At 40.8% G+C, this 25,637-nt stretch overlaps 1 protein-coding gene across 1 annotated transcript in view; it reads right to left on the minus strand.

Annotated features, from left to right (window-relative positions):
* eys (eyes shut homolog) overlaps positions 1-25,637 on the minus strand; it is a 292,650-nt gene that overhangs the window by 249,607 nt on the left and 17,406 nt on the right. Inside the window, exon 2 of the mRNA XM_084092742.1 lies at positions 1,027-1,879. Within this exon, the coding sequence (XP_083948868.1) occupies positions 1,027-1,783 (757 nt within the window). The 5' untranslated portion in view covers positions 1,784-1,879. The remainder of the gene's footprint in view (positions 1-1,026; positions 1,880-25,637) is intronic.

The raw sequence follows: 25,637 nt of genomic DNA on the forward strand, positions 1-25,637 counted from the left end.
GTTTCAGTTCTCTGCTTTAATCTGATTCAGACCACTCTGGCCTAGTTGTGATAACATGGTACCCAGTGGTCTCTAGGGAACGCCTCTAGTGCTTCTCATAGAAGTAGAATGAATTATTCAGCAGACATAAAAACAAACCACATTAGCTAGTTTGACAACATTACACCACTTTAAATACTCAACTCTCCTTGGTGCTCACCAAGAGACCAACATTTAAACAACATTCGGATGCCAATTTTATTGACAAGCAAGACAGGGAAAAAGAAAATGCCTAAATGGGATAAAGTCATTTTAAAAATGCCTATTCAAATAAATTGTCCATAGGGGCTCTGGTTTTGAAATAATTGCACGGTGCTAAATGTGGAGCGCTTGCAATTATAACAGATACATAATAAATAAGTGTCTTCAAAGAAACTAGGCTGTTCTCTGTAGGTGGACACCCATTAAACCTCCCCCATCCATTATGATTGAAAGGTCAGCATGGATTCACAATGAACTCTGCATTAAACGGATGTTAAGCTCACATTAAGCTCAGTCGACTAGTATTTGGTGGCATAATTTTGATTACAACAAAATATAATTTTAATAATTATATAATTTTAAATATAAAAAGTTGAAGGTTAAAATGGCAGGTTAAACTGCAGGGTTGTGCACCATTCTACATTTTATTGAGAATGCCTTATACATTTCTGAATTTGATTTAAGGTAGCAAACAGGATGCAAAGTTACAATTTGAATGTTAGGAAGTATTAAAATTAATCAAAATTCATATAAATGTTCATTTGCAAGAATACAACTAGAAAAAAAATGCCAAGACCATTTTAAATATTGATTTGACAAAGCCTTGTTTGAATGATTTGAAAAAGATTGTAAGTGCATAACTGTAACTGCAAGTTTTGCTTTAAATGCCACCAGTGGCTTAACTTGTATTGAGCCTGCATTGCCGCATATTTCAAGTTACTACAATTATATTTACTAAACAACAGACAAATGTTCACTTCTGCAGAGTAAACTAGAATTCCTCACCTGTGAATGGAGCGAGACAAAGACATTCGTAAGGTGGGAGATCTGTGTAGGCAGTTCTCTTGTTCACGCAGGTGCCTCCGTTTAAACAGGGCTGTTCATAGCATCCATCAATGTTCTCACAATAATGTCCAGAAAATTGTTTGTGGCACTGACAGCTAAATGAATCGTCCTTAAATGTAGCTTTGCATTTACCTTTACCCGAACACAGACGAAGAAGAGGTGAGCTCTGGCAGTGCTGAGGCTTTACCAGAAGTGCAATGCGTAGGCCAAGCCTACACAGATGACTATTGCCTCTATGAACGACCGTGAAGTAATTCATACCGTACGCCAGCCACTTCGATTCCACTTGCAAAGTACCATTAATACTGTTGGCGAACACCAACTGCTCCTTTCTTGGCTCTAAGATCAAGCAGTTTTCAAACTCCTCTTTGGACACTTTGATTAGGAGGATACCATATTGTTCCAACGTTCTGTCAGCGGAAACAAACATCACATCTCCAAGTTGAAGTTCCAGTGGGCAAAGCTGAGGAAAGCGATATGGCCCAGTTGTCCACAAGTATCCATTTGTTTCTGTTTGTCTGTTCCAGCACTGGGTCAAGTTGCTGCAGGTGTTCTCCATGAGGGTCCACCTCACGCTGATGTTCTTTGGCTGAGTGTGCCATTCACGAGACGTGGCTCTGCGGCAAGTTACTTGGCCATAGATGGTGCCATCTATTACACAGCTGAGCAGGAAGGCAATGATAACTAGTTTTCTCATGTCTTTCTTCAACCTTGACTGTTTCTTTATTTAGCCACTTGATGCTTTTCTTCAGTCTGAAGCTTTTCTGGATCTTTGAACTGCAAGTTTTGATGTCTGTAAGCAAATATGTACAGTGCAGTATAAGCATGTTGCAAAAACAGCATGTTTGTAAAATTTATTTTTGAAACAGTCTGTAAGAAACATATAGCATATTTTCTAGCAATACATTGACAGATAACCCAATTTTTTTTTTCCTTCATTCATTCACTCACTCTCATGTTTTTGAAGAATCATTATGATTTTGTCATATAATCACCATTAGGGCTGGGTGTCGATACAGATTTTCTGATTGGAATCAAATTCTGATTCATAAACTCTCAATAAGATTCTGATACATTTGAGTATATTTAGTTAGAATGGCCATTTTGCTTACATATGAAACATTCTAAATTATACAGGGCCGTGTTGCAGACTGATTCAGACAAGAATCTGGCCACACTACTTGCACGTATGGGTGTGCGATATCATGATTTTAGATCGTGAACGATAAAAATGTCTCCACGATCTGCTATTTGAAGGAATATCGTAGTACTGTACAGTGCACATTCTGTCAGGCCTGTTTACACCTGGTATTAAAGGGATAGTTCACCCAAAAATACAAATTCTGTCATCATATACTCACCCTCAAGTTGTTTCAAACCTGTATGAATTTCTTTTTTCTGCTGAACACAAAAGAAGATATTTTGAAAAATGTCTGTAACCAAACAGTTGATGTGTCCATTTACTTCCATAGTAGGAAAAAAAAATACTATGGAAGTAAATGGACACATCAACTGTTTGGTTACAAACATTTTTCAAAATATCTTCTTTTGTGTTCAGCAGAAAAAAGAAATTCATACAGGTTTGAAACAACTTGAGGGTGAGTCTATGATGACAGAATTTTCATTTTTGGGTGAACTATCCCTTTAAGATGTGTTTTGGTCGATCAGATCACAAGTGGACAATGCTAAATACAGGTGTTAACGGGGTTTAAAACCTTTTGAGCTTGTCCACTTTGGACCACTTCCAGAGGTAATCAAAAACGCATTTGACCGGATTGTTTTCATAGTGTAAACGCATTCGACCAGCCGCAAAAGTCCGCCTACTGACCTCACGTGTAAACATTATGGGAAGCTCAGTTCAGTTGTAGTTCTGGCGCCTCCGTCCAAACATACTGTACAACACAAAATTCATTCAAATAATTTAGCAACACAGCGGTAGCGTTACTCTCACCTGACACTGCAGTTCTTTGCAATCAAAAAGTTTAATATTTACATGTGCTTTAAAAGCCTGATGATATTGTGATATTTACACTTGTATTTGTGGTACAATGATATTTTTGCCATATTATGCCCTCGTCCACCCCTACTTGAACAGTATGTTGTTGATTCACTTGAAAAGAACCAGCTCTTAAGAGTCATTTGTTCACAAATTGGACTGTTCGCATTGTTTTTTTGTTTTTTTTAAATGTTTTTGCATGAAGAGCTGTGAAGACTTACTCCGGTTGTTAAGTCTGATGTCACAGTTTGCCCGAAGATCCCAAAAGCAAACAGCAAATGGTGCTAATATAATATACACTCAAGGTGTGCTGTAGAACTACCGAAAAATCACCTTTATATCTATACCAAAATCTCAGCTGACCAGACAATGATTCATATTTACTAAAACACAAAATTCACATTCAATACAGACTGCAAAATCACATTCACAACTCAGGTGAAATATAATTCAGTCATAAGATTCAGCAAGCATTATAACTAACTTGTACATATAAGACACTATTAGAATTTAAAATGAACAATAGGACCCAAACTGTGTGGTTAAGTGTGATAGTTCAGCAGAAATGCAGTCACATCAGGATGAGAACTGGATCGAAAAACACTGTTACTATGAACTGTTGTTGTATGGACAAGAGCTTTGGAACAATTCTTAAAAATAGCAGCATACAAGTTTGGAATGCCATAAGGGTGAGTAAATAATGACATAATTTTTATTTTTGGGTGAGTTATTCATTTAACTTATAGGTATAGCTCCTGTGGAGGAATAAAAAGCATCTGCAATAGTTGTGAAACTGATAAGGAACTCATGCATAGAATACAAAATGAGAAAACCTCCAGTGAGTATGACATACATTGAGTGGCTCAAGATTTAAATGTAGTTTCAGGGCTCCTTCACAACCCTGCAGAACCATGGATTTCTCCTACAGCTTGGCATCGTTCTGCCCCCAGGGAATCAACTTCAGTAAAATGGCCAGCTCTCTGCTCTACCTGCCTGCATGAGGCTAGTCAAACTAATGAGCAGTCACATTTGACTCTCCTTTCCTGTGTGCTCTCAATCTTGGACTGCTTGCCTGGAAGAATCATTGCCCTCAAATCTCTCACCACGAGTGGCAAGGAGGGCAGTAACAGGCTGCTCCACTTGTCATAGTCACTTGAGGTTTTTGTCAGGTGTGTTACACCCACTTTTGCTAGTTGTGGAGACTGAAATTGAATTGCATTTGCCTTCACTTTGAATTGATTTTTTTTTTTTTTTTTTTTACAGAAAAAAATGATGTTGAATTTGACTTGACAGCAATCGATTGTTAAAGGGTAATTCTGTCATCATTTACTCACCCTCACGTCAAACACAAAATTATATTATGAAGAACATTTGTAACCAGTTTTGGTGTCCATTGACTGCCATTGTATCATTTCTCAAATATCTTCTTTTATGTTCCCCAGAAAAAAATTCATACAAGTTTGGAACAACATGAGGGTGAGTAAATTATGGCAGAATCTCTATTTTTGAGTAATCTATCTCTTTAACGTAACAATGAGCACTTGTGCTATAAATCAGTCTGTAGCTCAGTCATAGACATGGCTTTAATGGCCTCTTACCACAGGCAGACAATTCCCATTTTGATTTGATTTTACAGGATCTACAGTCTATACCTTTAGTAGAATATAAATTGGTCTGAATTACAATACGTCAATAGCGATGACCTTTCAAAATACATAAGACCACTCATCTAACTACATTTATTCATGTGTGCTACTACTGTAGGTATATATACAGTGTTTCCACAAACCCAGTTGTCTTGAAACTGGTGTGGTATGTTGTAACCTTGTGATAAAGCCACTGCCTAATTGACCTGACAGGATATTCTAAATAAATGTTGTGGAGTCAAAAAGTATGTTTACTCCTTTTTCAACATAAATGGGCATATTGATACCGAAAGTTTGGACACTTTTGATGGCAAAATGTAATATGACTTTGAAATATTTATTTCAACAAGAATGTCTTCAGTTCAATTGTGCTCTGTGGGAAAAAAAATAAGTACACACTACACACCTATATTTAGTACATGATATTTGCCCCTTTGTAATGAATAACTTCCAGACTCATACACCTCAGTAATGTTCCTTCTGATTGGCTCAGGCAGCTGTTTTGATCTTAATGATGGTACCATTCTCTATACCTCAATGCTGCTTAAGTTCAAACCAAACCAGTTTAATGAGGTTCTGCTTACTGTATTTGCACCTTATTATTTTATAAATTGGTGCATCTAATTTTATACTGATAATAAATATATAATAAAAAATAAATATTCTAATACATATAGAAGTGTAAAACAACAGAAAGCCCCATACCTTGTGTGGAAAGTATTGGTAGTGTACAAATCATTACAAAATGTACATTTAAATTAAATGTTATTGCATTTTATCTATTGACACTTGTGAAATGCCATTCCAATATCTGGAAGACCAGATATGTTGAACTTAACATTTTAAAACTAACATTTTTTTTTTCTTTATGATATGTTCTTAGTTTTATCACAGCACAAATCACATGAGAGGTCTTATGTTTGTTTTTTTTGTTTTTTTTTAAACACTAAAATGTCAAATAGCTTGTTCTTTTTTAATGCCGATTAGCATCGCGACTAGGGTTGCACGATATTGGGAAAAAATGACATTGCGATATTTTATTTTTCTGCGATATATATTGCGTTATGAAATCTAATCTAATTTTTTCTTACAAACAAAAATGGAGTGAGCACACTTACATTCTCATTTTAAATGATTTAAACATCAGAGTATTATTTAAATTAGAGTAAATTATTTGTTTGTAACTTTAGGATATGGTTTGAATTGTTAACATATTAACTAACATGAACTTACCATGAGCAATACTTTTGTTACTATATTTATTAATCTTTGTTTATCTTAGTTTATAAAAACACAGTTGTTCATTGTTTGGTATAGGCTACTTCACAGTGCATTAACTATGTTAACAAATACTGTACAACTTTTGATTTCAACAATGAAGGCTATAGCCTAAATGTTGAAATTAACAATGTTGTAGAAGTGCAGTTTTGTAATAGTAAATGTTAACTAATGTAATTAAATAGTTTAATAAATATAACATTATTGTAAAGTGTTACAGATTTTTTTTTTTTTTATACACCAATTCAGACGTCTCGTGAGTTCAGTGTTGGACAGGTCAGTTGTTTAAACCATTCATTAAATTGAATCGGTTCAAAGGAATCATTAGTTCGCGAATCGGACGTGTACGTGCGGCACCCATTGTGTAATTATCTTGGCAGTTTAGGATATCGCACAAGATTTGACTACACAGAAAACATTTCATCACTGGATTTTTTTCGACACCATCGTGTCAATTGATTTTGATTAATATGCGCGAGGGAGAGAGCGAGCAAGACAGCGCTCTGTTGTTTGAAGACGGTGAAGGTGAGTGCGCCCGCGCGGCCGGGGCTTTCTCGCTCTCGCTCTGCTCGTTCTTATATGCGCCCTGTTAAACTGACAGGACTTAAAAACACGTGCAAATGATAAACTTTCACTCTATGATGGTTAAGCTGTGCAATTAATCCGCGAATCACATTCGTCAAGGGCGGGGAGCAGCTGCTGGCCCGGACGGTTATATAACGGATCAACTATGACAGCCTACATCGCACATCCTGCGATGTGACTATCGTGGATTCGTACATCGCGATATCGATGCTTAAACTACAAATCGTGCAGCCCTAATCGCAACTGTGAACCATGAGTTGCTACTTGTTATTGCTTGTGACAGGTGCTATTAGGAGGAGGGACATTCTCATTCAAGGGAGTCTGATTGGGGGAAAGAAATCAAACACGCCCTTTAGTGCAAGATGAGTCATCTGTATTTTTGGTCCAATTTAGAGTACTTTAGCATATAAAAGGTTTCAACTCTAACAAACATAGAATAAAAGCAGCAAAAACCTGTTGATGTTTTCATCTACTTGTTTTGTTACTTACACGCTCATATCTCACATCTGACCACATGTGATGTTAGCAAAGCTTGAGCTTCCCTAGGGTAAAAACAGCAAGTGACAGTACTAAATAAAATATTCCCTTTATGTCTCACACTCTTTCCGCAACCTGATCCCTCCATGTCATCCACAAAAAGGAGTTAAATCAGACAGCTTGTAAGGCAGATAAAAGTATAGTGATATGTAGATATCTCTGCAGCTTCAAAATTCCCATGTCTTCATCTGTGAATGATGGCAAGAATAACCAATAGACAATGACTCATTTTCTTTGAATGTGATGAGACATTCTCATTGGATAAGCTGAATAAGGGAGGAGGGACTAAGAGGTTTGTGATTGACAGTAACATCCTGTTTCTAGAATATAAACATTTGATGCTGTGCAAATATCGAGAACTCTTCTGACTGTGATTTGTGACTGATTATGTTGGACAGACAAATCTGTCACGTCAAGCCTGATTAGATTTAGAAATAATCTGATTTGACAACCAGAAAGTGTTTAAACCATTTATATCTTAAGTTTGAACTATATATTAGAATGCTGCATTGGGATTGGGCTCCCGCGGCACCCAATGCAAATCTTGCGGGAGCGGGTGGGCAGTCAAAAATATAGGGTGGATGTCAAGAACTCAGATAAATGGAGGACTCATTTACAGTGATAAAACGTGAGTAAAGTTTATTATAAAACTTTAAGAACAATTTGAAACTCTCTGTGTGGTGGCTCCCGTGAACGAAGTTGAGAAGAAAATTACATTTTGTCATCTGAGAGAAGCTAAAGTGTCTAAGTTCTCTCTGTAGCCACTGTATTGTGTGTATCCCGACCATGGCAGAGAAAGTTAGCTAATCTTTCGAACCAGATTCATCAGATTTAAATAAAAATTGACACAAGCTTAGCATTGATTCTTCAACGAGTGGATCTGCATGTCCAAACCCCCTTTTTATATCAGTCAAGGAACTGTGTCCCCTCGACAGAGAAGTGATATCTATCCCAGAGCTGCGTGATCAAAGCGTATAGATGGAAGGCTGACAGATATGAAGAACTGAGAGTCTTCCTGTGCGTGGAGCCAGAGGCAAGACTGCACTATCACCACGTTGTCTACTGGCAGATGGATGCCACAGGGACAAGAGAAAGCTCAGATTCAGCAGTTCAAAGCCAAGACACCCTGAAAACAGCTTGAACACTGATGGGAGAAATGATGACATTATGCTCCAACTCAACAAAGGCAAGTGGAATGAGGCAACACACTGAAGCAAGACTATATAATGGACACTGAAAGAAATCGGTCAACTTCCGATTTCTAATTATGTTCCTTCGAGCTTTGGCATTTCAAAGTGTATCAGAAATTAACAGCCACTGCTGTGTAATGTAATTATGCAAATACCTCATTTTCTCCAAAAGTATGTGACTTTAATTAGAGCAAAGGGTCTCCCGCCGAAGAGCGGACATGCTGGTTGGACACATCCTTAATCTGTTTGGACAGATATTATCTCACTGTACAGAAAGCATATTTTTCTATGGAGCTTGGAATAGTCACTCTGGAAGTGGGGCTGTTAATCATAGCGCAATCAGAAGCTAATTATTTCTTCTCCGAAGGAATAAGGAGACCTGAAGAAAGGGCACTTCTGTGCCAAAAGAGTGAAGTGTTGCTTTACACTAAGAGGCTAAATGCAAAAGCAAAGTTGATTTTTTTTTTTTTTTATATGGCTCCAAAGTATTAAAAATAACCTGATTGATTGAGGCATGATGGTTAAGGTTGGGCTAACAAGAGCTACAAAAGAGGCCTAATGCTACAGCATTCAGCCTGGATAACAAGTAAGCTGCTCGCACTTGCACAAAACAGACAATAATCAATATATGCATCTTAACCATCTTCAGTGACCCTCATTACCTACAAGACGGTTTAGTAGTTACAAAAGAGAGGCCTTAAACAGTTCATCACATCACAATGTTAAGAAAGACAACTAGGTTTGTAATGAACTGGAGCTGTACCTTTCAAATATGCAGTATATTTACATTTATCCAAAGCGATTTACATTGCATTTCAAGGGACACATTTCGTCCCCTTGGAATTATAAGGTTCTATCTGCGTTCTGAGCAGTTTTGAGATATTGAGCTTTAAAGTTTTTGCATTCCATTCGACTGTGTAGAAAGAACCTTTTTATTTTCTAAATAAAAAATTCCAAAATGTACACAACTTAAAAAACATCACATAATGTAAAGAAGTGGTCACAGAATAAGAATATGTGAATAACTAAATTTTGACAAAAATGTCAGATAGAACCTTATAATTCCAAGGGGACGATTTTACATTCGTATCAGTTCTCAGTTCTTGCTTTCCCTGGGAATCGAACCCATGACCTTGGTGTTGCAAGCACCAACGCTCTACTGTTTGAGCTACAGGAATATTTGCAGAGATGTAGGATGCAAAAAAAATAAAAAATAAGAAAAAATAAATAAATAAATAGAAAATGTCAGACAGGACAGCTTTTAATAAGCTATATACAAAAACTTGCTACAGCACTTAAGTTTATACTTATTTAGTATTTTATTTTATTAAAATGTCTTTTATATATATTTTTTAATAATATATATATATATCTAAATAAAAGCTTGTTTCTGTCTCAGAAAAATAAAAGGTAATTGTGAATTTTCTTTCTTGTAATTTATATTTTTCTATGTCACAATGTGATTATTATTGTGGTTATAATAGTATAGCCACAATACTATAACAGTATTACTAATACTACTTTACTCTGAGGTGCACAGGTTTTTTTTCTAGAGATTGCTTGTGATGTTCCTCATTGGTACTGTGATCCAAGTCGCTTTGGATAAAAGCCTCTGCTAAATGAATAAATGTAAATGTACTGTAGAGTTGAGTGGTTCTCAAATAACTGATGTATCATTTGACACTCAATGACACTAATTTCAGGACATGGAGAGCTCTACTAAGAGGAAGATTAGCTAAATCTGTTGGGGGGCCTCCAGAACCAGGGTTGAGAATCATTGGTAGAGATCTTTAAGTACATCATAAATACATTTACAACAGACTCTGATCAGAATGCAACTGTTCAAATTCAGTTCAACTCATTTCTCTGAATAATCCTCAGTGCTCCCATTTGTGTCCAGTAATCAAACCAGAAAGAAGAGCATTGGCAAGTCAGAAAGAATAAATGCCACAAAAGTCCTAAAGATAAATCATGATTAACCTGCTATTTGGACAGCCTTGCAGCACTGGCAGTCTAATCCCCTCTCAAGAGCTGAGTAGTAACCTTTAACTAGATATAGACATTAATGGTGTTTCTGACATAAGTCCATTAAATTCAATATCATTCAGCCTATGTGATGTATTGTAATTCATTGATGTGGGCCTTCTCATCCAGATGCTTTGCCTGGCAAAACCATAGGCATTTTATATAAGGCTCTATTCAGATAATAGTACAATATCTGAAATGTTTTGAGCAAAATATCACATGCTGGGCTCATTCAAAAATCCATTTGCAAAACCTTGACTGACAGTTCATAAAGAAATTGCTATCAGCATTTTGATAGCAACAGAGAAGCCAATATATGGGCGCTCTTTTACCACCTGATGCTCAACCTTAACTGTGATAATCACATTTCCATCCAGTATAAAATAACATTCCACATTAGCATGCAGCTGAATATTGCTTCAGCCCACATTCATAAGAGACCGAATCAGCAAAAAAACATTACCCGGACCTTAAGAATGAGAGAAAGATTCCAGGTTAAAAAGGCGCTGAGGAGAACATGATGAAGTAGCTGTTAATGGCTATTCATATGATCACACTATTGATTTTTGAATCAATCCAATTATCCAAATGCTTTTATATATGGTTAATCATTTCTTGAAGCACTCAAACTTGTGAATTTATTGTGTGCTTTCACACTCCGTCCGGAGTAATGTTGAGGGTAAGCATATGCTTTAGGACTCCAATCCAGGCAATTCTTTGTTTTAAAGAAATTATGGCTAAAAAGCCACTTCCTGCACAAAAATATTGAACCACATATTAAATGTGTTATAAAAGGCCTAGGCCAGGAATATGAGCTCGGTTAATTCAGTGAATTTATCTTTCCCAGTGACAGCCCATCAGCTCGATAAATATGATATATGACATGAGCGCAGTATTGATAAATCCACTGTCACCTAGTAAAGATGCAAAATGATTCTGATGACTATTTTTAGTATTATTCACGATTTATGACTAACCTTTTAAGCTGATATCAGCTCTCAGCCATCGATTGTAACGAGAAACGTCTTCTCTATCAAATGAAATCTCTGAATTAATGCTTTTTCTAGAATCCAGGTGATGGACATGACAAAAAAAAAAAAAAAAAAAAGATATGAAGCCATTAACTTACTTTACAAAGTTCCACTTCAGACTGGAAAGATTTTGTTTGTCCCGGTGGGTTTTCAAAACAGCTCTCCAGGTGAATTCAAAGCACTGAAACTCGTTTAACATCTTTCCCAGACTGTCACAGTCCCGTCACGGCTTTGCGTGCTTAATCTGACTACTGAAGCGACCATCTGTTCTTTATTATCTGTTCCCTGAACGACAAGTGCCTGCTCCTTAAGTTCATGCTTTAGACCAATGCTTGGCATAAAGAGGTTAATAAATCCACGCAAACATTTTATGCAAACGGTGCTGTAAAAAAACTGGAGTGTTTATTGTGATGTTTACCAGTGGGCGGAGGTTTTGCAGCATCAGCAGCATAAGTTGAGTCTGTTTCTATGGTTACCTGACGCTCCCGAGGATGCATCTGCTCTGCGCTTTCAGTGGTTCTGTGCATAAGAGGATGCTAGACCTTTAAAACCCCTTTGCTGTGAAATGCAAATGCTCGCTGTAACTACAAACAATATAAAACAACAAAATAATATATAACAGAAAAGCATGCACTGTTGTAATACATTTTTTTTCAAATGATGTATTCCCTTCAGAAAAGTTGTGTGGTGCATGAATAATACTTATAATGCTAATAATACTTTAATTTTACTTTACTGTATTTACTGTATTTTGTACTTCAGTTGTACTATCTCCACTAAATGTACTAGTTTTATGAGTTTAACAAATCACCTAGGCAAGTTTTAGAATAATATTGTTCCCATTGCTTATTGCTTAATTGGTGAAACTTTTCTGTTCTGATCGAATCTGACCAGTCCCGCTCGCTGGGCAGTAAATGTTACCAAATAATGGAGATTTATGAGGCTATGCAAATTGTTTTATTTAAGTTTAATTTAAAATCAGTAGGGGTATTGGCTTTCTTTAGTGTTTATATTGTATGGTTGTAAATTGTTATGTGGTGCTGTTGGTGAAACTGGTGCACCCTGTTTATTTCAGTTAAATTTCCTCTTTGCATAGGCAACTATTTAGCAGAAGATCAGAAATTGTCCTTATAGGTTCAGGGCTTGTGCTATAATAATAAATTATTTTGACATGTGCACTTTGCATGCAGCTCCTCTCACGCTTTCACTCACCTGGGCTGAATACGAAATTGCCCCCTTTACCCTCAAATAGGGCATTATTTGAGGGGACAGCCATTTGTAGTGGTGTCCGAAACCATAGTGGACGTTATCGAGTGCACTCATTCTATCCCACATTGCACTGCAATAACGAATGTACAGACGATATACACTCAACATCTGTCTGAATTCGCTCACTCATTTTCATTCACTCCTTCAAGTGAACTGTATTAGTTGACTAACGTAGGGAATAGTGGTTGGGGGTTTAGGGGGAGATTTCAGCCCTGCACTCACACGCCGAGTGCTAATTGGACACACCTGCTGCTCATTAACTGGGTGTTTGGACTCACATAAAAGCACAGCATAGCCAGTCAGTCAGGCTGTGTCTGAAATCGCCCCTATATCCTTAAATAGGGAACTATTTGAGGGGACATGCATTTTGTATGAGTGTCCAATACCATAGTGCACTTATTCCATCCCATAATGCAGCACAATAACGAGTGTACAACCAATGTACACTCAACGGCTAGAGAATACCCATAATGCACTGTGAGAGTCGTGCACTGAATTAATTATCGCATTTGATCAGAAGATGGCGCCCGCAACTGAATCATCCATCCATCCATTTTCCAAACTGCTGGTCCAATATGGCGACTGCACAATATCATCAAGGTATAAATTCCTTTTTAATTGATTATTAAATTGTTTAATAATGTTTATACATAGTTTCTATGACAGAGTTCAAGATAAATATTTTCATCTTACTACTGGAGCTGACAGTTTCAAATGATTTTCAGCAAGCATAAACTATGCAAAAGCGGCAGCCCTTCAGGCGCAGTGTCCGAATTCACTTGCACATTTTTTTTCCACAAGTGGCTATATTAGTGGAGTAATAAGGAGAATAGTGAATGAATCATTGCTTGTTATTCCTGCTTTAATGCTTATCTGTCTTATTTATAATTGCTGTGGACTCTTGTTGAACTCTTGTCTGGATCTCAACCTGTGGATTTAAGGACAGATTTGAAAAGGGCTTCAGTTTGACATCAAGTTAAAGGAGTAGATCACTTTAAAATGAAAATGATCTCATTATTTACTCACCCTCAAGCCATCTTAGGTGTATATGACTTTCTTCTTTCAGACGAATACAATCGGAGTTATATTGATAAACACCCTGACACTTCCGAGCTTTATAATGGCAGTGGATTGCAACCATCAAATTGAAGCTCAAAAAGTACATCCATCCATTATAAAAGAACTCCACACGGGGGGTTTATAAATGCCTTCTGATCGTTTTGCTTCAGGAGGCCTGGAGCTGCATACTGTACGTAAGCCGCTAGTGATGATCTATGTATATATATCTGTGCTGCTCCTTTAAGAAAGTGTGCTTCTCCTTTAAGAAAGCAGGTAGAAGAATTACTACACCGTGCTGTTTGTCTCTTTAGACTTGCCGTAGTTCTCAATGCATGCAACAACCCTAAAGCACAGCTGAGCACTTTTCATCATCTTTTACACGTTTTTGTCTTCATAACTCTGAAGAACTTATGTCTGTAAGTGATGGTTAAAGTTGCATTTTCATGACAACCTTAAGTAAAGACCGTTTGAATTACATATTTGTGTGAAAAGTGTTAAAAATGGTAAAGATGCTAATCGCGTTAGCCTATGGCGTTTTCCATGTTAAGTTAGCATTCATGCTAATCGCTATATAACCATGTGTGGTTAATGGGTAAATTTAGTGTGTTACTGTATTTTGTGCTTTTCAAAGTAGTATTTAATCCTGTGTTAATAAGAATTTAACCTATTCAAGTTTATTAATATGTACATTTGTATTTCTGTATTGCAGTTTCACAGTGCTTCTGATAAAACATCCTAAACGTCCTACTGCTTCCTGGGTGTTTATTGAAGAACCTGTTAGCTGTCTGCCAAGCTAGAAGTCCTACCCAAATTTTAGTAAGGGCAGAACAGTGAAAAGACATAATTCGACGGGTTACATCTGGAACGTGTTGCCACGTGGAAATGCACAGCAATCTTCAATAAAGCTGCCTTCACTATGGAAGATCTCGAGATACGATCCCAATGCTCTAACACTTCACGTAGCAGCCGGTCTTCTTCAGCAAGTGTTATAGCAGCCAGAGCACGTGCGAAGGCAGAGGCTGCTCGCACTCAAGCATCATTTGCTCAAAAAGAAGCACACATGCTTAAAGCAGAAGCATATATCGAGGAAGAACAACAGAAAGCTGCAGCTGTGGCTGCTAGGAAGAAAGCAGAGCTTGAAGCAAACCTCCACACTCTGCGACTAGAGAGTGCTGCTGCAGCTGCCAATGCTGAAGCTGAAGTTTTAGAGGCAGCTGCTGAGAACGAAGTAGGGGATCCTGATCGCATTAGCTTAAAGAGTGAATGCGTTGAGCAGGGTTTTGCAACGAATCCAAAATCTGACCACTCTCACCATGACTCGCAACCCCAAGAACCGGTGCCAACACCAACACGCCAGCTAGCAATGGAAGTTGGTGAGCCAGTTAAAAGATGCATGGAGAAGGGTACCACGCAGTCAAATGAAATCAGCGTCCACGAGTTTCAGGAATTACCTGCTCAATACACATTCATTCAAGAACAAGCTCCTTCGAGTTGCCACCATCAAAGTCCATATAAGTCCGCTCTGTACGACTTTGAGCGTCCATATCATTCATCTCCACTACGAGGAAGTTCTAGCCATAGAGATCACTCACACATGGCTACACTATCAGGCAACCATGACCAACCTTCTCAGCCTTATTCAACATTTGCTTCCAGAGAGCCCGAGTCTGGTTCAACAGCTATGTCAGACTTAGCCAAGTATTTGGTACGCCGCGAAATGGTGAGCTCAGGGCTACTAAAGTACGACGACCAACCAGAGAACTATAGGGCCTGGAAGGCATCCTTCTACAGCTCTATAGAGAGCCTACACCTAGCACCAAGAGAGGAGTTAGATCTCCTTTGCAAATGGCTAGGACCAAATTCTTCCGAGCAGGCAAGGAGGATAAGAGCGGTTCATATCCATGATGCAGCAGCGGGTGTGAATATGGTGTGGCAAAGGCTGGAGGACTGCTTTGGATCGCCAGAAGCCATAGAAAATGCTCTCTTCAGGAAAATAGAGGATTTTCCAAAAATCAGAAACAGAGACAATCAAAAGCTGAGAGAATTTGGAGACATTCTTTTGGAGCTAGAGGCTGCCAGAGCAGATGGCTTCTTAACTGGGCTCAGTTACCTGGATACATCTCGTGGCATCACTCCAATTGTTCAGAAACTGCCATACTCCCTGCATGACAAGTGGGTCTCTCTAGCATCTCGTTACAAAGAAGCCTACAGAGTTCCATACCCACCATTCTCTATATTTGCAAAGTTTGTCTGTGACCAAGCCAAGATTCTGAACGACCCGAGCTTCGCATTACTTACTGGTCCAAGCATGAACAAAACTGAAAGACCCTTTAAACAAAACTTAAAAACACCTGTTTCTGTCAGGAGGACGGACGTCTCAGTAGACACTGACAACCATCAAGACAACTCGGGAGAAAAAGCACCGATCGACCTAGACAAGCAGTGTCCCCTACACCTCAAACCACATCCCCTGAGGAAGTGCCGTGGTTTCCGAAGCAAACCTTTGGATGAGAGAAAAACCTACCTTAGGGACAAGAACATCTGTTACAGGTGTTGTGCTTCATCCAGTCACCTAGCCAAGAACTGCGACAAAAACATTCAATGCAGAGAGTGCAATAGTGATAGTCACCCAACAGCACTTCATCCGGGACCAGCTCCGTGGACTTCTGGAGCCCCTGTAATGGCGAAAGATCAAGGCGGGGAGCAAAGGGAAGGAGCCTCTTTAGCTATCACATCCAAATGCACAGACATATGTGGGACTGCTTCCAGGTCAAGGTCATGTGCAAAAATCTGTCTTGTCAGTGTTTACCCAGTAGGCCATAGAGAAAGAGCCGTGAGAACCTACGCTGTTGTCGACGAACAGAGTAACAGATCTTTGGCAAGAAGTGAGTTTTTTGAGCTCTTTGACATCAAGGAAGGTTCAGCTTCATACACATTGAAGACATGCTCAGGAGTCATTGATACCATAGGGCGACGAGCTAACAATTTCGTCATGGAGTCTTTAGATGGTAAGAATCAGATCCCACTCCCATCTCTGATTGAATGTGATATGATGCCGGATGATAGGTCAGAAATTCCCACGCCAGAGATCGCCAAACACTATTCTCATCTCAAAAGCGTTGTGGGCAAGATCCCTCCACTCGATCCCACAGCAGCCATCCTTATCCTACTCGGACGTGATGTACCAAGAGTGCATAAAGTCCGAGAGCAGTGCAACGGACCTCATAACGCACCCTATGCCCAACGCCTCGATCTGGGCTGGGTTATCATAGGAGAAGTGTGTTTGGGGTCAGCTCACAAACCAGACTCCATCAGTGTCTACAAGACTAACATACTGAGTAACGGCCGTCCATCTCTTTTTGATCCTTGTCCAAGTAAGCTTTACATCAAAGAGAAGGTGGATGTTCAAGTACTTCAACCTGGAGTTGCACGTCTCGCAGATGTTGACAACCTGTTTAGTGAAACGGATTGTCTTGGTAAAGGAGTCTTCCAGCAAACGGCCCAGGATGACAAGCCTGCTATGTCTGTGGAAGATAAGATCTTTCTGGAAATCATGGACAAAAAGATGTTTATGGACGACTCAAACAGTTGGGTGGCTCCATTGCCCTTCAGAGAACCAAGGCGCAAACTTCCCAACAATAGAGTACAAGCAGAAAACCGTTTCAAGACACTACGCCGTAGGATGGAAAGAAGTCAGGAAATGAGAGAACACATGCTTGCATTCATGCAGAGAATCTTTGAATCAGGACATGCAGAACCAGCTCCCCATTTTTGGGGTTTACCATCCACGCAAGCCAGGTCAGATTCGAGCTGTATTTGACTCCAGTGCTAAGCATGATGGTATTTCCCTGAATGACATCCTTTTGAGCGGCCCTGATTTAAACAACTCGCTCCTTGGGGTACTTACTCGCTTCCGTAAAGAACCGGTTGCTGTAGTAGCAGACATAGAGCAGATGTTCTACTGCTTCAGGGTCTGCGAGGAGCATCGTGATTTCCTGCGGTTCCTCTGGTTTCAGAACAACGACCCTGCCAGAGAGGTTGCAGAGTACCGCATGACTGTCCATGTATTTGGAAATAGCCCCTCTCCAGCCATTGCCATATATGGTTTAAGAAGAGCTGCTCTACAAGAGGAAGACGAATATGGCCTGGAGGCAAAACAGTTTGTCTTGAGATTTTTACGTGGATGACGGTTTGGCCTCATTTCCTACCAGTGACCTCGCCATTCATGTACTAAAACAGACTAAAGAAATGTTAGCAGTTTCAAACATTCGACTACACAAAATAGCATCCAATCACAAGGCTGTGATGGAGGCATTCCCACCCGAAGAACGGGCTAAAGAGCTAAAGGGTTTAGCACTGGGGGTAGACCCTCTACCTGTGCAGAGAAGCTTAGGGCTCAACTGGAACCTTCAGAGCGACAGCTTCACTTTCTTCGTCTCCAGAGAAGAGAAACCATTTACGCGCAGGGGTGTTCTCTCAACAGTCAACAGTCTGTTCGACCCACTTGGTTTTGTGGCTCCAATAACAATACAAGGGAAGTCACTTGTCAGAGAACTTTCATCAGAGTATTGTGAATGGGATGCCCCATTGCCTGGCGAAAAAAAGACAAGGTGGAAGACCTGGAAAGATTCGCTCATTGCACTCGAGCAGCTTCAGATTCCACGGTCATACTTACCCGTTTCTTTGGTCTCTACACAATCCAGGGAACTATGTGTCTTTTCTGACGCCTCTACCACAGCTATCTCTGCAGTAGCTTACATCAGAACAGTTGACAATCAGGGAAACATTCAGGTTGGATTCTGCATGGGGAAGTCCAAATTGGCTCCAACGTCTGGAGCTTTGTGCAGCCGTACTCGCGGTAGAGCTTGCAGACAAGTTGGTGGAAGAGTTGGACATGAAGAGTAGCACGCATCCGAAAGTCAACACGGTCCGAACAATGGCATTTTATCAACACAGGACACAATCCTGCAGATCACGGCACACGAGACATACCAGCTACTCTCTTGAAGGAAACCAACTGGTTTTGTGGACCCCCCTTTCTCAAAAAGAAAGATAACGCTGCTTCGTCTCAGCAGGAAGTCTTCGAGCTCGTGGAACCAGACTTGGACGCAGATGTGCGTCCCCTGATTATAACCCTGGCTACTAATGTTTCCAAAGCTCACCTTGGCTCGCACAGATTCGAGCGCTTTTCCAGCTGGAAGCAACTGACCCTTGGAGTAGCTAGACTTATTCAGAAAGTCAGATCTTGCTTTAAGACTTTGGACGAAACAAAGATGGACAGTCTCTCACAGGCAAGGACTATAATAATCCGTTGTGTACAACACGAAATCTTCAAAGAGGAAATTAAAAATCTGTCCAAAGGAGAGAGTGTGTCAAAACACAGCCATCTCAGAAAACTTGATCCCATCATGGACACTGACGGTTTGTTGAGAATAGGTGGTCGCCTGTCCTCCGCCGCAATTTCTTGGGAAGAGAAACATCCAATAATCATCCCTAAACTCCATCACATTGCAACACTGTTGGTGCGTTTTTACCATGAACGAGTCGCACACCAAGGCAGACACATCACCGAAGGCGCCATTCGGTCTGCCGGTTTATGGATTTTGGGAGGAAAGAGACTGGTTTCAAGTGTCCTACACAAATGTGTTACTTGTTTGAAGTTAAGAGGCGAGACAGAAATGCAAAAAATGTCCAACCTACCTGTCGATCGAGTTACCCAAGTTCCTCCATTTACTCATGTCGGGATGGACGTGTTTGGCCCGTGGACAGTTTGTGCTCGTCGCACCAGAGGAGGTCTTTCTGAAGGAAAACGCTGGGCAGTGTTGTTTACTTGTCTAGTCACAAGAGCAGTGCACATAGAGGTAGTGGAGTCTCTATCAACATCGAGCTTCATAAATGCTCTAAGGAGATTCACCGCTATCAGAGGACCAGCAAAGCTCTTTCGTTCCGATCGCGGAACAAACTTTGTCGGTGCCTGTAGAGAACTAGGAATAACGCCACAAGAGGCAGAGCTTCAGTCTTATCTCAAGGAACAAGGCTGTACTTGGGACTTCAATGTACCCCACTCTTCTCACATGGGTGGGGCATGGGAAAGAATGATAGGTGTTGCTCGCCGCATTCTGGATGCCATGCTACTCAAGGTGCACTCCCCCAAACTCTCACATGAGGTCTTAGTCACGCTATTGGCCGAAGTTGTTGCTATAATGAACGCAAGGCCAATAGTCCCAGTGTCATCAGATCCACACAGTCCTGCTGTCCTCACGCCTGCCATGCTTTTGACACAGAAAACAGATTCACTGACCGCTCCTTTGGGATACTTTGACTTAAAGGATCTTTACCGGAGTCAATGGAAGCAGGTCCAAAACCTTGCGGATCACTTCTGGAAACAATGGCGTCAGGAATACCTTGCCACACTACAACCAAGACGGAAATTTGGCAGACAAGTCAACCCAACTTACAATTTGGAGATGTCGTGCTTCTTAAAGACAAGGGAGCCAGGCGGAATGAATGGCCTATGGGTCTGATAGTCAATACGTTTCCTGGCCGAGATGGTAGAGTTCGCCAAGTGGAGGTTAGGGTAGTTCAAGGAGGTTCTGCTAGAGTTTGTTCAAGACCCATCTCAGAAGTCGTTCTTTTATTCAGGGAGACATAGTGTTATACTATATTATACCAGGCGGGGAGTGTGCTGCTCCTTTAAGAAAGTGTGCTTCTCCTTTAAGAAAGCAGGTAGAAGAATTACTACACCGTGCTGTTTGTCTCTTTAGACTTGCCGTAGTTCTCAATGCATGCAACAACCCTGAAGCACAGCTGAGCACTTTTCATCATCTTTTACACGTTTTTGTCTTCATAACTCTGAAGAACTTATGTCTGTAAGTGATGGTTAAAGTTGCATTTTCATGACAACCTTAAGTAAAGACCGTTTGAATTACATATTTGTGTGAAAAGTGTTAAAAATGGTAAAGATGCTAATCGCGTTAGCCTGTCTATGGCGTTTTCCATGTTAAGTTAGCATTCATGCTAATCGCTATATAACCATGTGTGGTTAATGGGTAAATTTAGTGTGTTACTGTATTTTGTGCTTTTCAAAGTAGTATTTAATCCTGTGTTAATAAGAATTTAACCTATTCAAGTTTATTAATATGTACATTTGTATTTCTGTATTGCAGTTTCACAGTGCTTCTGATAAAACATCCTAAACGTCCTACTGCTTCCTGGGTGTTTATTGAAGAACCTGTTAGCTGTCTGCCAAGCTAGAAGTCCTACCCAAATTTTAGTAAGGGCAGAACAATATCTATAATACAATATCTCGCACGCCGCTTGTTGTGTCGTTCAGTCATCACGATTATTGATTGTGAGTACAGAAAATCCCCAAAAAACATAGACCAACTGAGGCAAGCAGGCTTTGGGACAAACGGAGAAATAAAACAAGGATAAATATCGGTGTGGCGTTTTCGAGATGGAGAGAGCTTCGCGACAAACTTGGACTTGATCTGTCCACAGAGACTCAGCTCTCGCATGTGTTTTAATAGACAGGTAAGCAAATGTATATTCTTTTTTGTACACATACGGTTATATTGCACTTTGTTTGTACTTCAGTAATGCTTTTTATCAAGTCTGGTGACCAAGTTTTTGGCAGTGAAATTAAATACAGTAGCCTATGTGTTGCACAAAAATATTTAGCCATTTCTTGCAAATACTGTGGGTTTGTTCAAAAGTACTTTTAGTACGATTGTTTTAAACGTGTAAAACTGCGCAGCATTACCCCACCAAATCATTTGACAAATAGTCACATATCAGTAACAGGCTAATATAGCATTACATTTCACGTTCATTGCAGCCAATTCATTAAGATGACATAAAATAGTGTGATCAAACGTTCAGATAATACAAAAACTAATTTATTAGCTGATATATAATTTATTTGATTCGTGAATTCCACACATCTCTGCATGGTGAAAACGACATCTCCCATCGTTCCACTCTCCTTCATTGCATCATCAAGCTTTGTCTTTGTTATTGTTTTGAAAATGTGACCTCTGGCGGCAAAAAAATTACAGATTGTACCTTTAAGTGCATTGAGCGCCAAGAAACGCGCTATATAAAATGTAACAAATTATTATTTTTTTTTTTTTAATAAAAAACAGTGCTAGTGCCTTGATGCTATATTCAAAAACATGGTAGTACTATAGTTTGCTGTTTTTTTCTCTGTCAAGGCCCTCATTGTGTAGAAGCAGAAGAAATGTCAGCTCTCTATAATGCATTTCATAAGGGGAGATTATAATTTCTGGCCTCATGTAGCTGCAAAGGTCATATTTGTTGATTTGTCAAAAGTGATCATCTCTTATTGGTGCTGTCTGTGTCTGGAATCTATATCAGGCATAAAACTGAGCATGTAGACATCATGTTGAAATAGGGAGAGCAGATGTTTTTTTATGATTATATCTGGTCTTATACTATTCAGCACTGTTATTTTCGTATGTTAAGAAAATGTATTTAATGAGTGATTTAACAATGACATTCAAACTTCAAATCTGAATTTCAGAATTCTCTTATGAATAATGACATAACAAAACATTAAAATGAGTCCTTGCATGTATGGAATCTATGATTCCAATCCCACGGTTCCATAACTGCGTAAGGTTGTTTTCCGAGAGGAAAAATGAAGTAGCTGTAACAATCAAAATGCATGGCGAGTACCTCTCCTTGATTATTGTTTCTGCATGCAGTGAGATTTCATTCTCTTAGCACTTCTAATATTCTTGTGAGAACTCTGTTTATCATGACTGACATGTCCAGAATGTAATGAGATTTGACAAAATTTTAGTCTCCTTCATCTATGTCTGCTCGTTTGAACAATCACCTTCATGCTACCTTAAGCCTAACGATAATTGAATCATTAAAATGAAAAATAATTAACTGAGGTCATGTCCTAATAATAATAATAATAAAAAAAGTCTCTATATTATGGATCAGGCTCTGACTAATACCAACCATTCAATCTGTAAGGTCTCGATACAGATAATGAGAGAGAATTTATTTTTTAAATATACTTTTAAACGCCATTTTGTCTAAACTTGCATGTTTTCATTTCAACAACTTTTTACTTTGGAATGGGCAGGATGGTTGACTAGTCAAATTTTAATATACATTTTTATGATATATATCCATATCCAACAGATGATGCGTTACAAAGAACGAACGTCAATAATTACTTTAATAAACACAGATGATAACACAACTACCCTATTTTAACGGGAAAGACTGAACAGAAGCAACAGAGGGCTTAAAAACACATGGGGAAGATCATTAAGGGAACAGTGAACAGGTGAGAACCAATTCAGGGAACGAGCGTTGCGTCGAGATTGACGCTATGGGGAACGTCTATACCAACGCCTCCATAGCTACGAATGTCTGTCCTGTGTGAAATCTGGTGAGCAGCACTAGGAAGACAAAACATGAGACCCTGGAGCAGAGTCTAGATCCAGAGAGTAGAACCTGACGAACGTGTGCGGTGAGGACCAGCCTGCCGCATCACAGACGTCCTGTAACGATACTCCTGATATAAGGGCCTTAGAGGCCGCCATACTCCTCGTAGAGTGCGACCGGACAGCCAAAGGAGAAGGCTGCCCAGCCGCCTCATAAGCAAGTGAGATAGCCTCGACCACCCACTTGCTCATTCTTTGCTTAGACACCGGACCTCCCTTGTTAGGGGACCCAAAGCATACAAATAACTGATCACTTTTACGCCACAGGGCAGCTCTGTGGACATAAGCGTCTAACGCCCGAACTGGGCAAAGCAAATTATTAGCCTCCTGGTCCGCATTCTGAAAAGGAGGAGGACAAAAGGCCTGCAGAACAATAGGTCTGGCCACATTAGTGGGGACCTTGGGGATATAACCCGGTCTCGGATGTAGAAAAGCTTTAACCATACCCGGTGCAAACTCTAAGCATGACGGAGCAACCGACAATGCTTGCAGATCCCCTATTCTCTTGAGAGAAGAAATAGCGAGAAGGAAAAGAGCTTTCAGAGTTAAAAACTTCTCAGGAACCTCCTCAATGGGCTCAAAGGGGGCCAGGGAAAGGCCTTGCAGCGCAACGGACAAATCCCAAGGTGGCACCCTAGAGCGAACTGCAGGCCTCAGCCTCCAAGTGCCACGAAGGAAACGAGATACCAAGGGGTCTTTCCCCACAGACATTCCACCCTATGGCCGCCACATAAACCTTTAAGGTGGACGGGGTCAGACCTGCAGTGAACCGGTCCTGCAGGAACTCCAGCACTGTACCAATTGGGCAGTTAACTGGGTCCAACCGACGGTCACTACACCAAGAAGTGAAGACTCTCCACTTCAGGGCATAAAGTTTCCTCGTGGAGGGAGCTCTGGACTGTAGAATGGTCTCAACAACCTCAGTTGAGAGACCTGACTCTATGAGCTGGGCCCCCTCAGAGGCCAAGCCCACAGGTTCCACAGTTCTGGGTGGGGGTGAAATATTGAGCCCCCTGCTTGGGACAGAAGGTCCCTCCTGACAGGAAGCTCCAGAGGATGCCCGTCGAGGAGAGACACAAGATCGGGAAACCATACTCTGCCCGGCCAGCGCGGGGCTATAAGAAGCAGGCAAACCCGGTCCCTGCGAACTCTCTCCAGAACTCCCGGGAGCAGAGCAACTGGGGGAAAGGCGTACAGACGTAGCCTCGGCCACGCCTGTACCATAGCATCCAGTCCCAGAGGAGCTGGATGCTTGAGGGAGAACCAAAGTGGACAGTGAGACGTCTCTCGAGACGCAAACAGATCCACTTGAGCTTGGCCAAACTCCCTCCATATCAGCTCCACCACCTCGGGGTGGAGCCTCCATTCCCCGGGCCTCGGCCCCTGTCTCGACAGAGTGTCTGCTCCTATATTCTGGACCCCGGGGATGTAGGCTGCCCTGAGTGACAGCAACTTCCCCTGGGACCACAAGAGGATATGGCGTGCCAGATTGGATAATGGGCGCGAGCGCAAACCCCCTTGGTGGTTGATATAGGCGACTATCGACGTGTTGTCCGTATGCACTAACACATGGTGTCCCCTGAGATCTGTGATGAAGCTCCTCAGAGCCCGGAAGACAGCTAACATCTCTAGGCGATTGATATGCCAGGAACGATGATGGTCTTCCCACAGACCTTGAGATGAGCGACCCTCCAGGATCGCTCCCCAACCCGTGAGGGAAGCATCCGTCGTTAGCAGTTTGCGACGACAAGGAGCTCCCAACACTGGGCCCTGGGACAGGAACCAAGGTTTCTTCCACATAACCAGGGCACGTAAGCATCGCCGCGTGACCTTGATTGTGCGAAATGGGTTGCCCCTCGGGGAAAACCCCCTGGTCCTGAGCCACCACTGCAGGGGCCTCATGTGCAGTAGTCCAAAAGGTATCACGTTGGAAGCTGCTGCCATGAGACCCAACAGTCTCTGGAACTGTTTGACAGTGAGTAGCTGGCCTAGCTTTACACTTTTCACAGCCGCAAGGATGGACTCTATACGTGGCGGTGACAGGCGCGCCTGCATCGACACTGAATCCCAAACCACGCCTAAGAAAGTGGTCCTCTGGAGTGGAGAAAGCACACTCTTCTTGGCGTTCAGCCGTAACCCCAACTCTCTCATGTGGGCGAGAACAACATCTCGATGTTGAACCGCCAACTGATGCTAAAATCAACCAATCGTCGATGTAGTTCATGATGCAAATACCCTGGAGGCGCAGGGGCGCCAGAGCAGCATCCATGCATTTGGTGAAAGTGCGGGGTGATAAAGCTAGGCCGAATGGAAGTACTCGATATTGGTATGCTTTGCCCCCGAAAGCAAACCTCAGGAACTTCCAATGACACGGACGGATGGAAATATGGAAATATGCGTCCTTGAGGTCTATCGTGACAAACCAGTCCTCGGACCTGATCTGTGGCACG

This window comes from Abramis brama, assembly GCF_963993115.1.
Source record: "Abramis brama genome assembly, chromosome: 19".
Classification (NCBI taxonomy): domain Eukaryota; kingdom Metazoa; phylum Chordata; class Actinopteri; order Cypriniformes; family Leuciscidae; genus Abramis; species Abramis brama.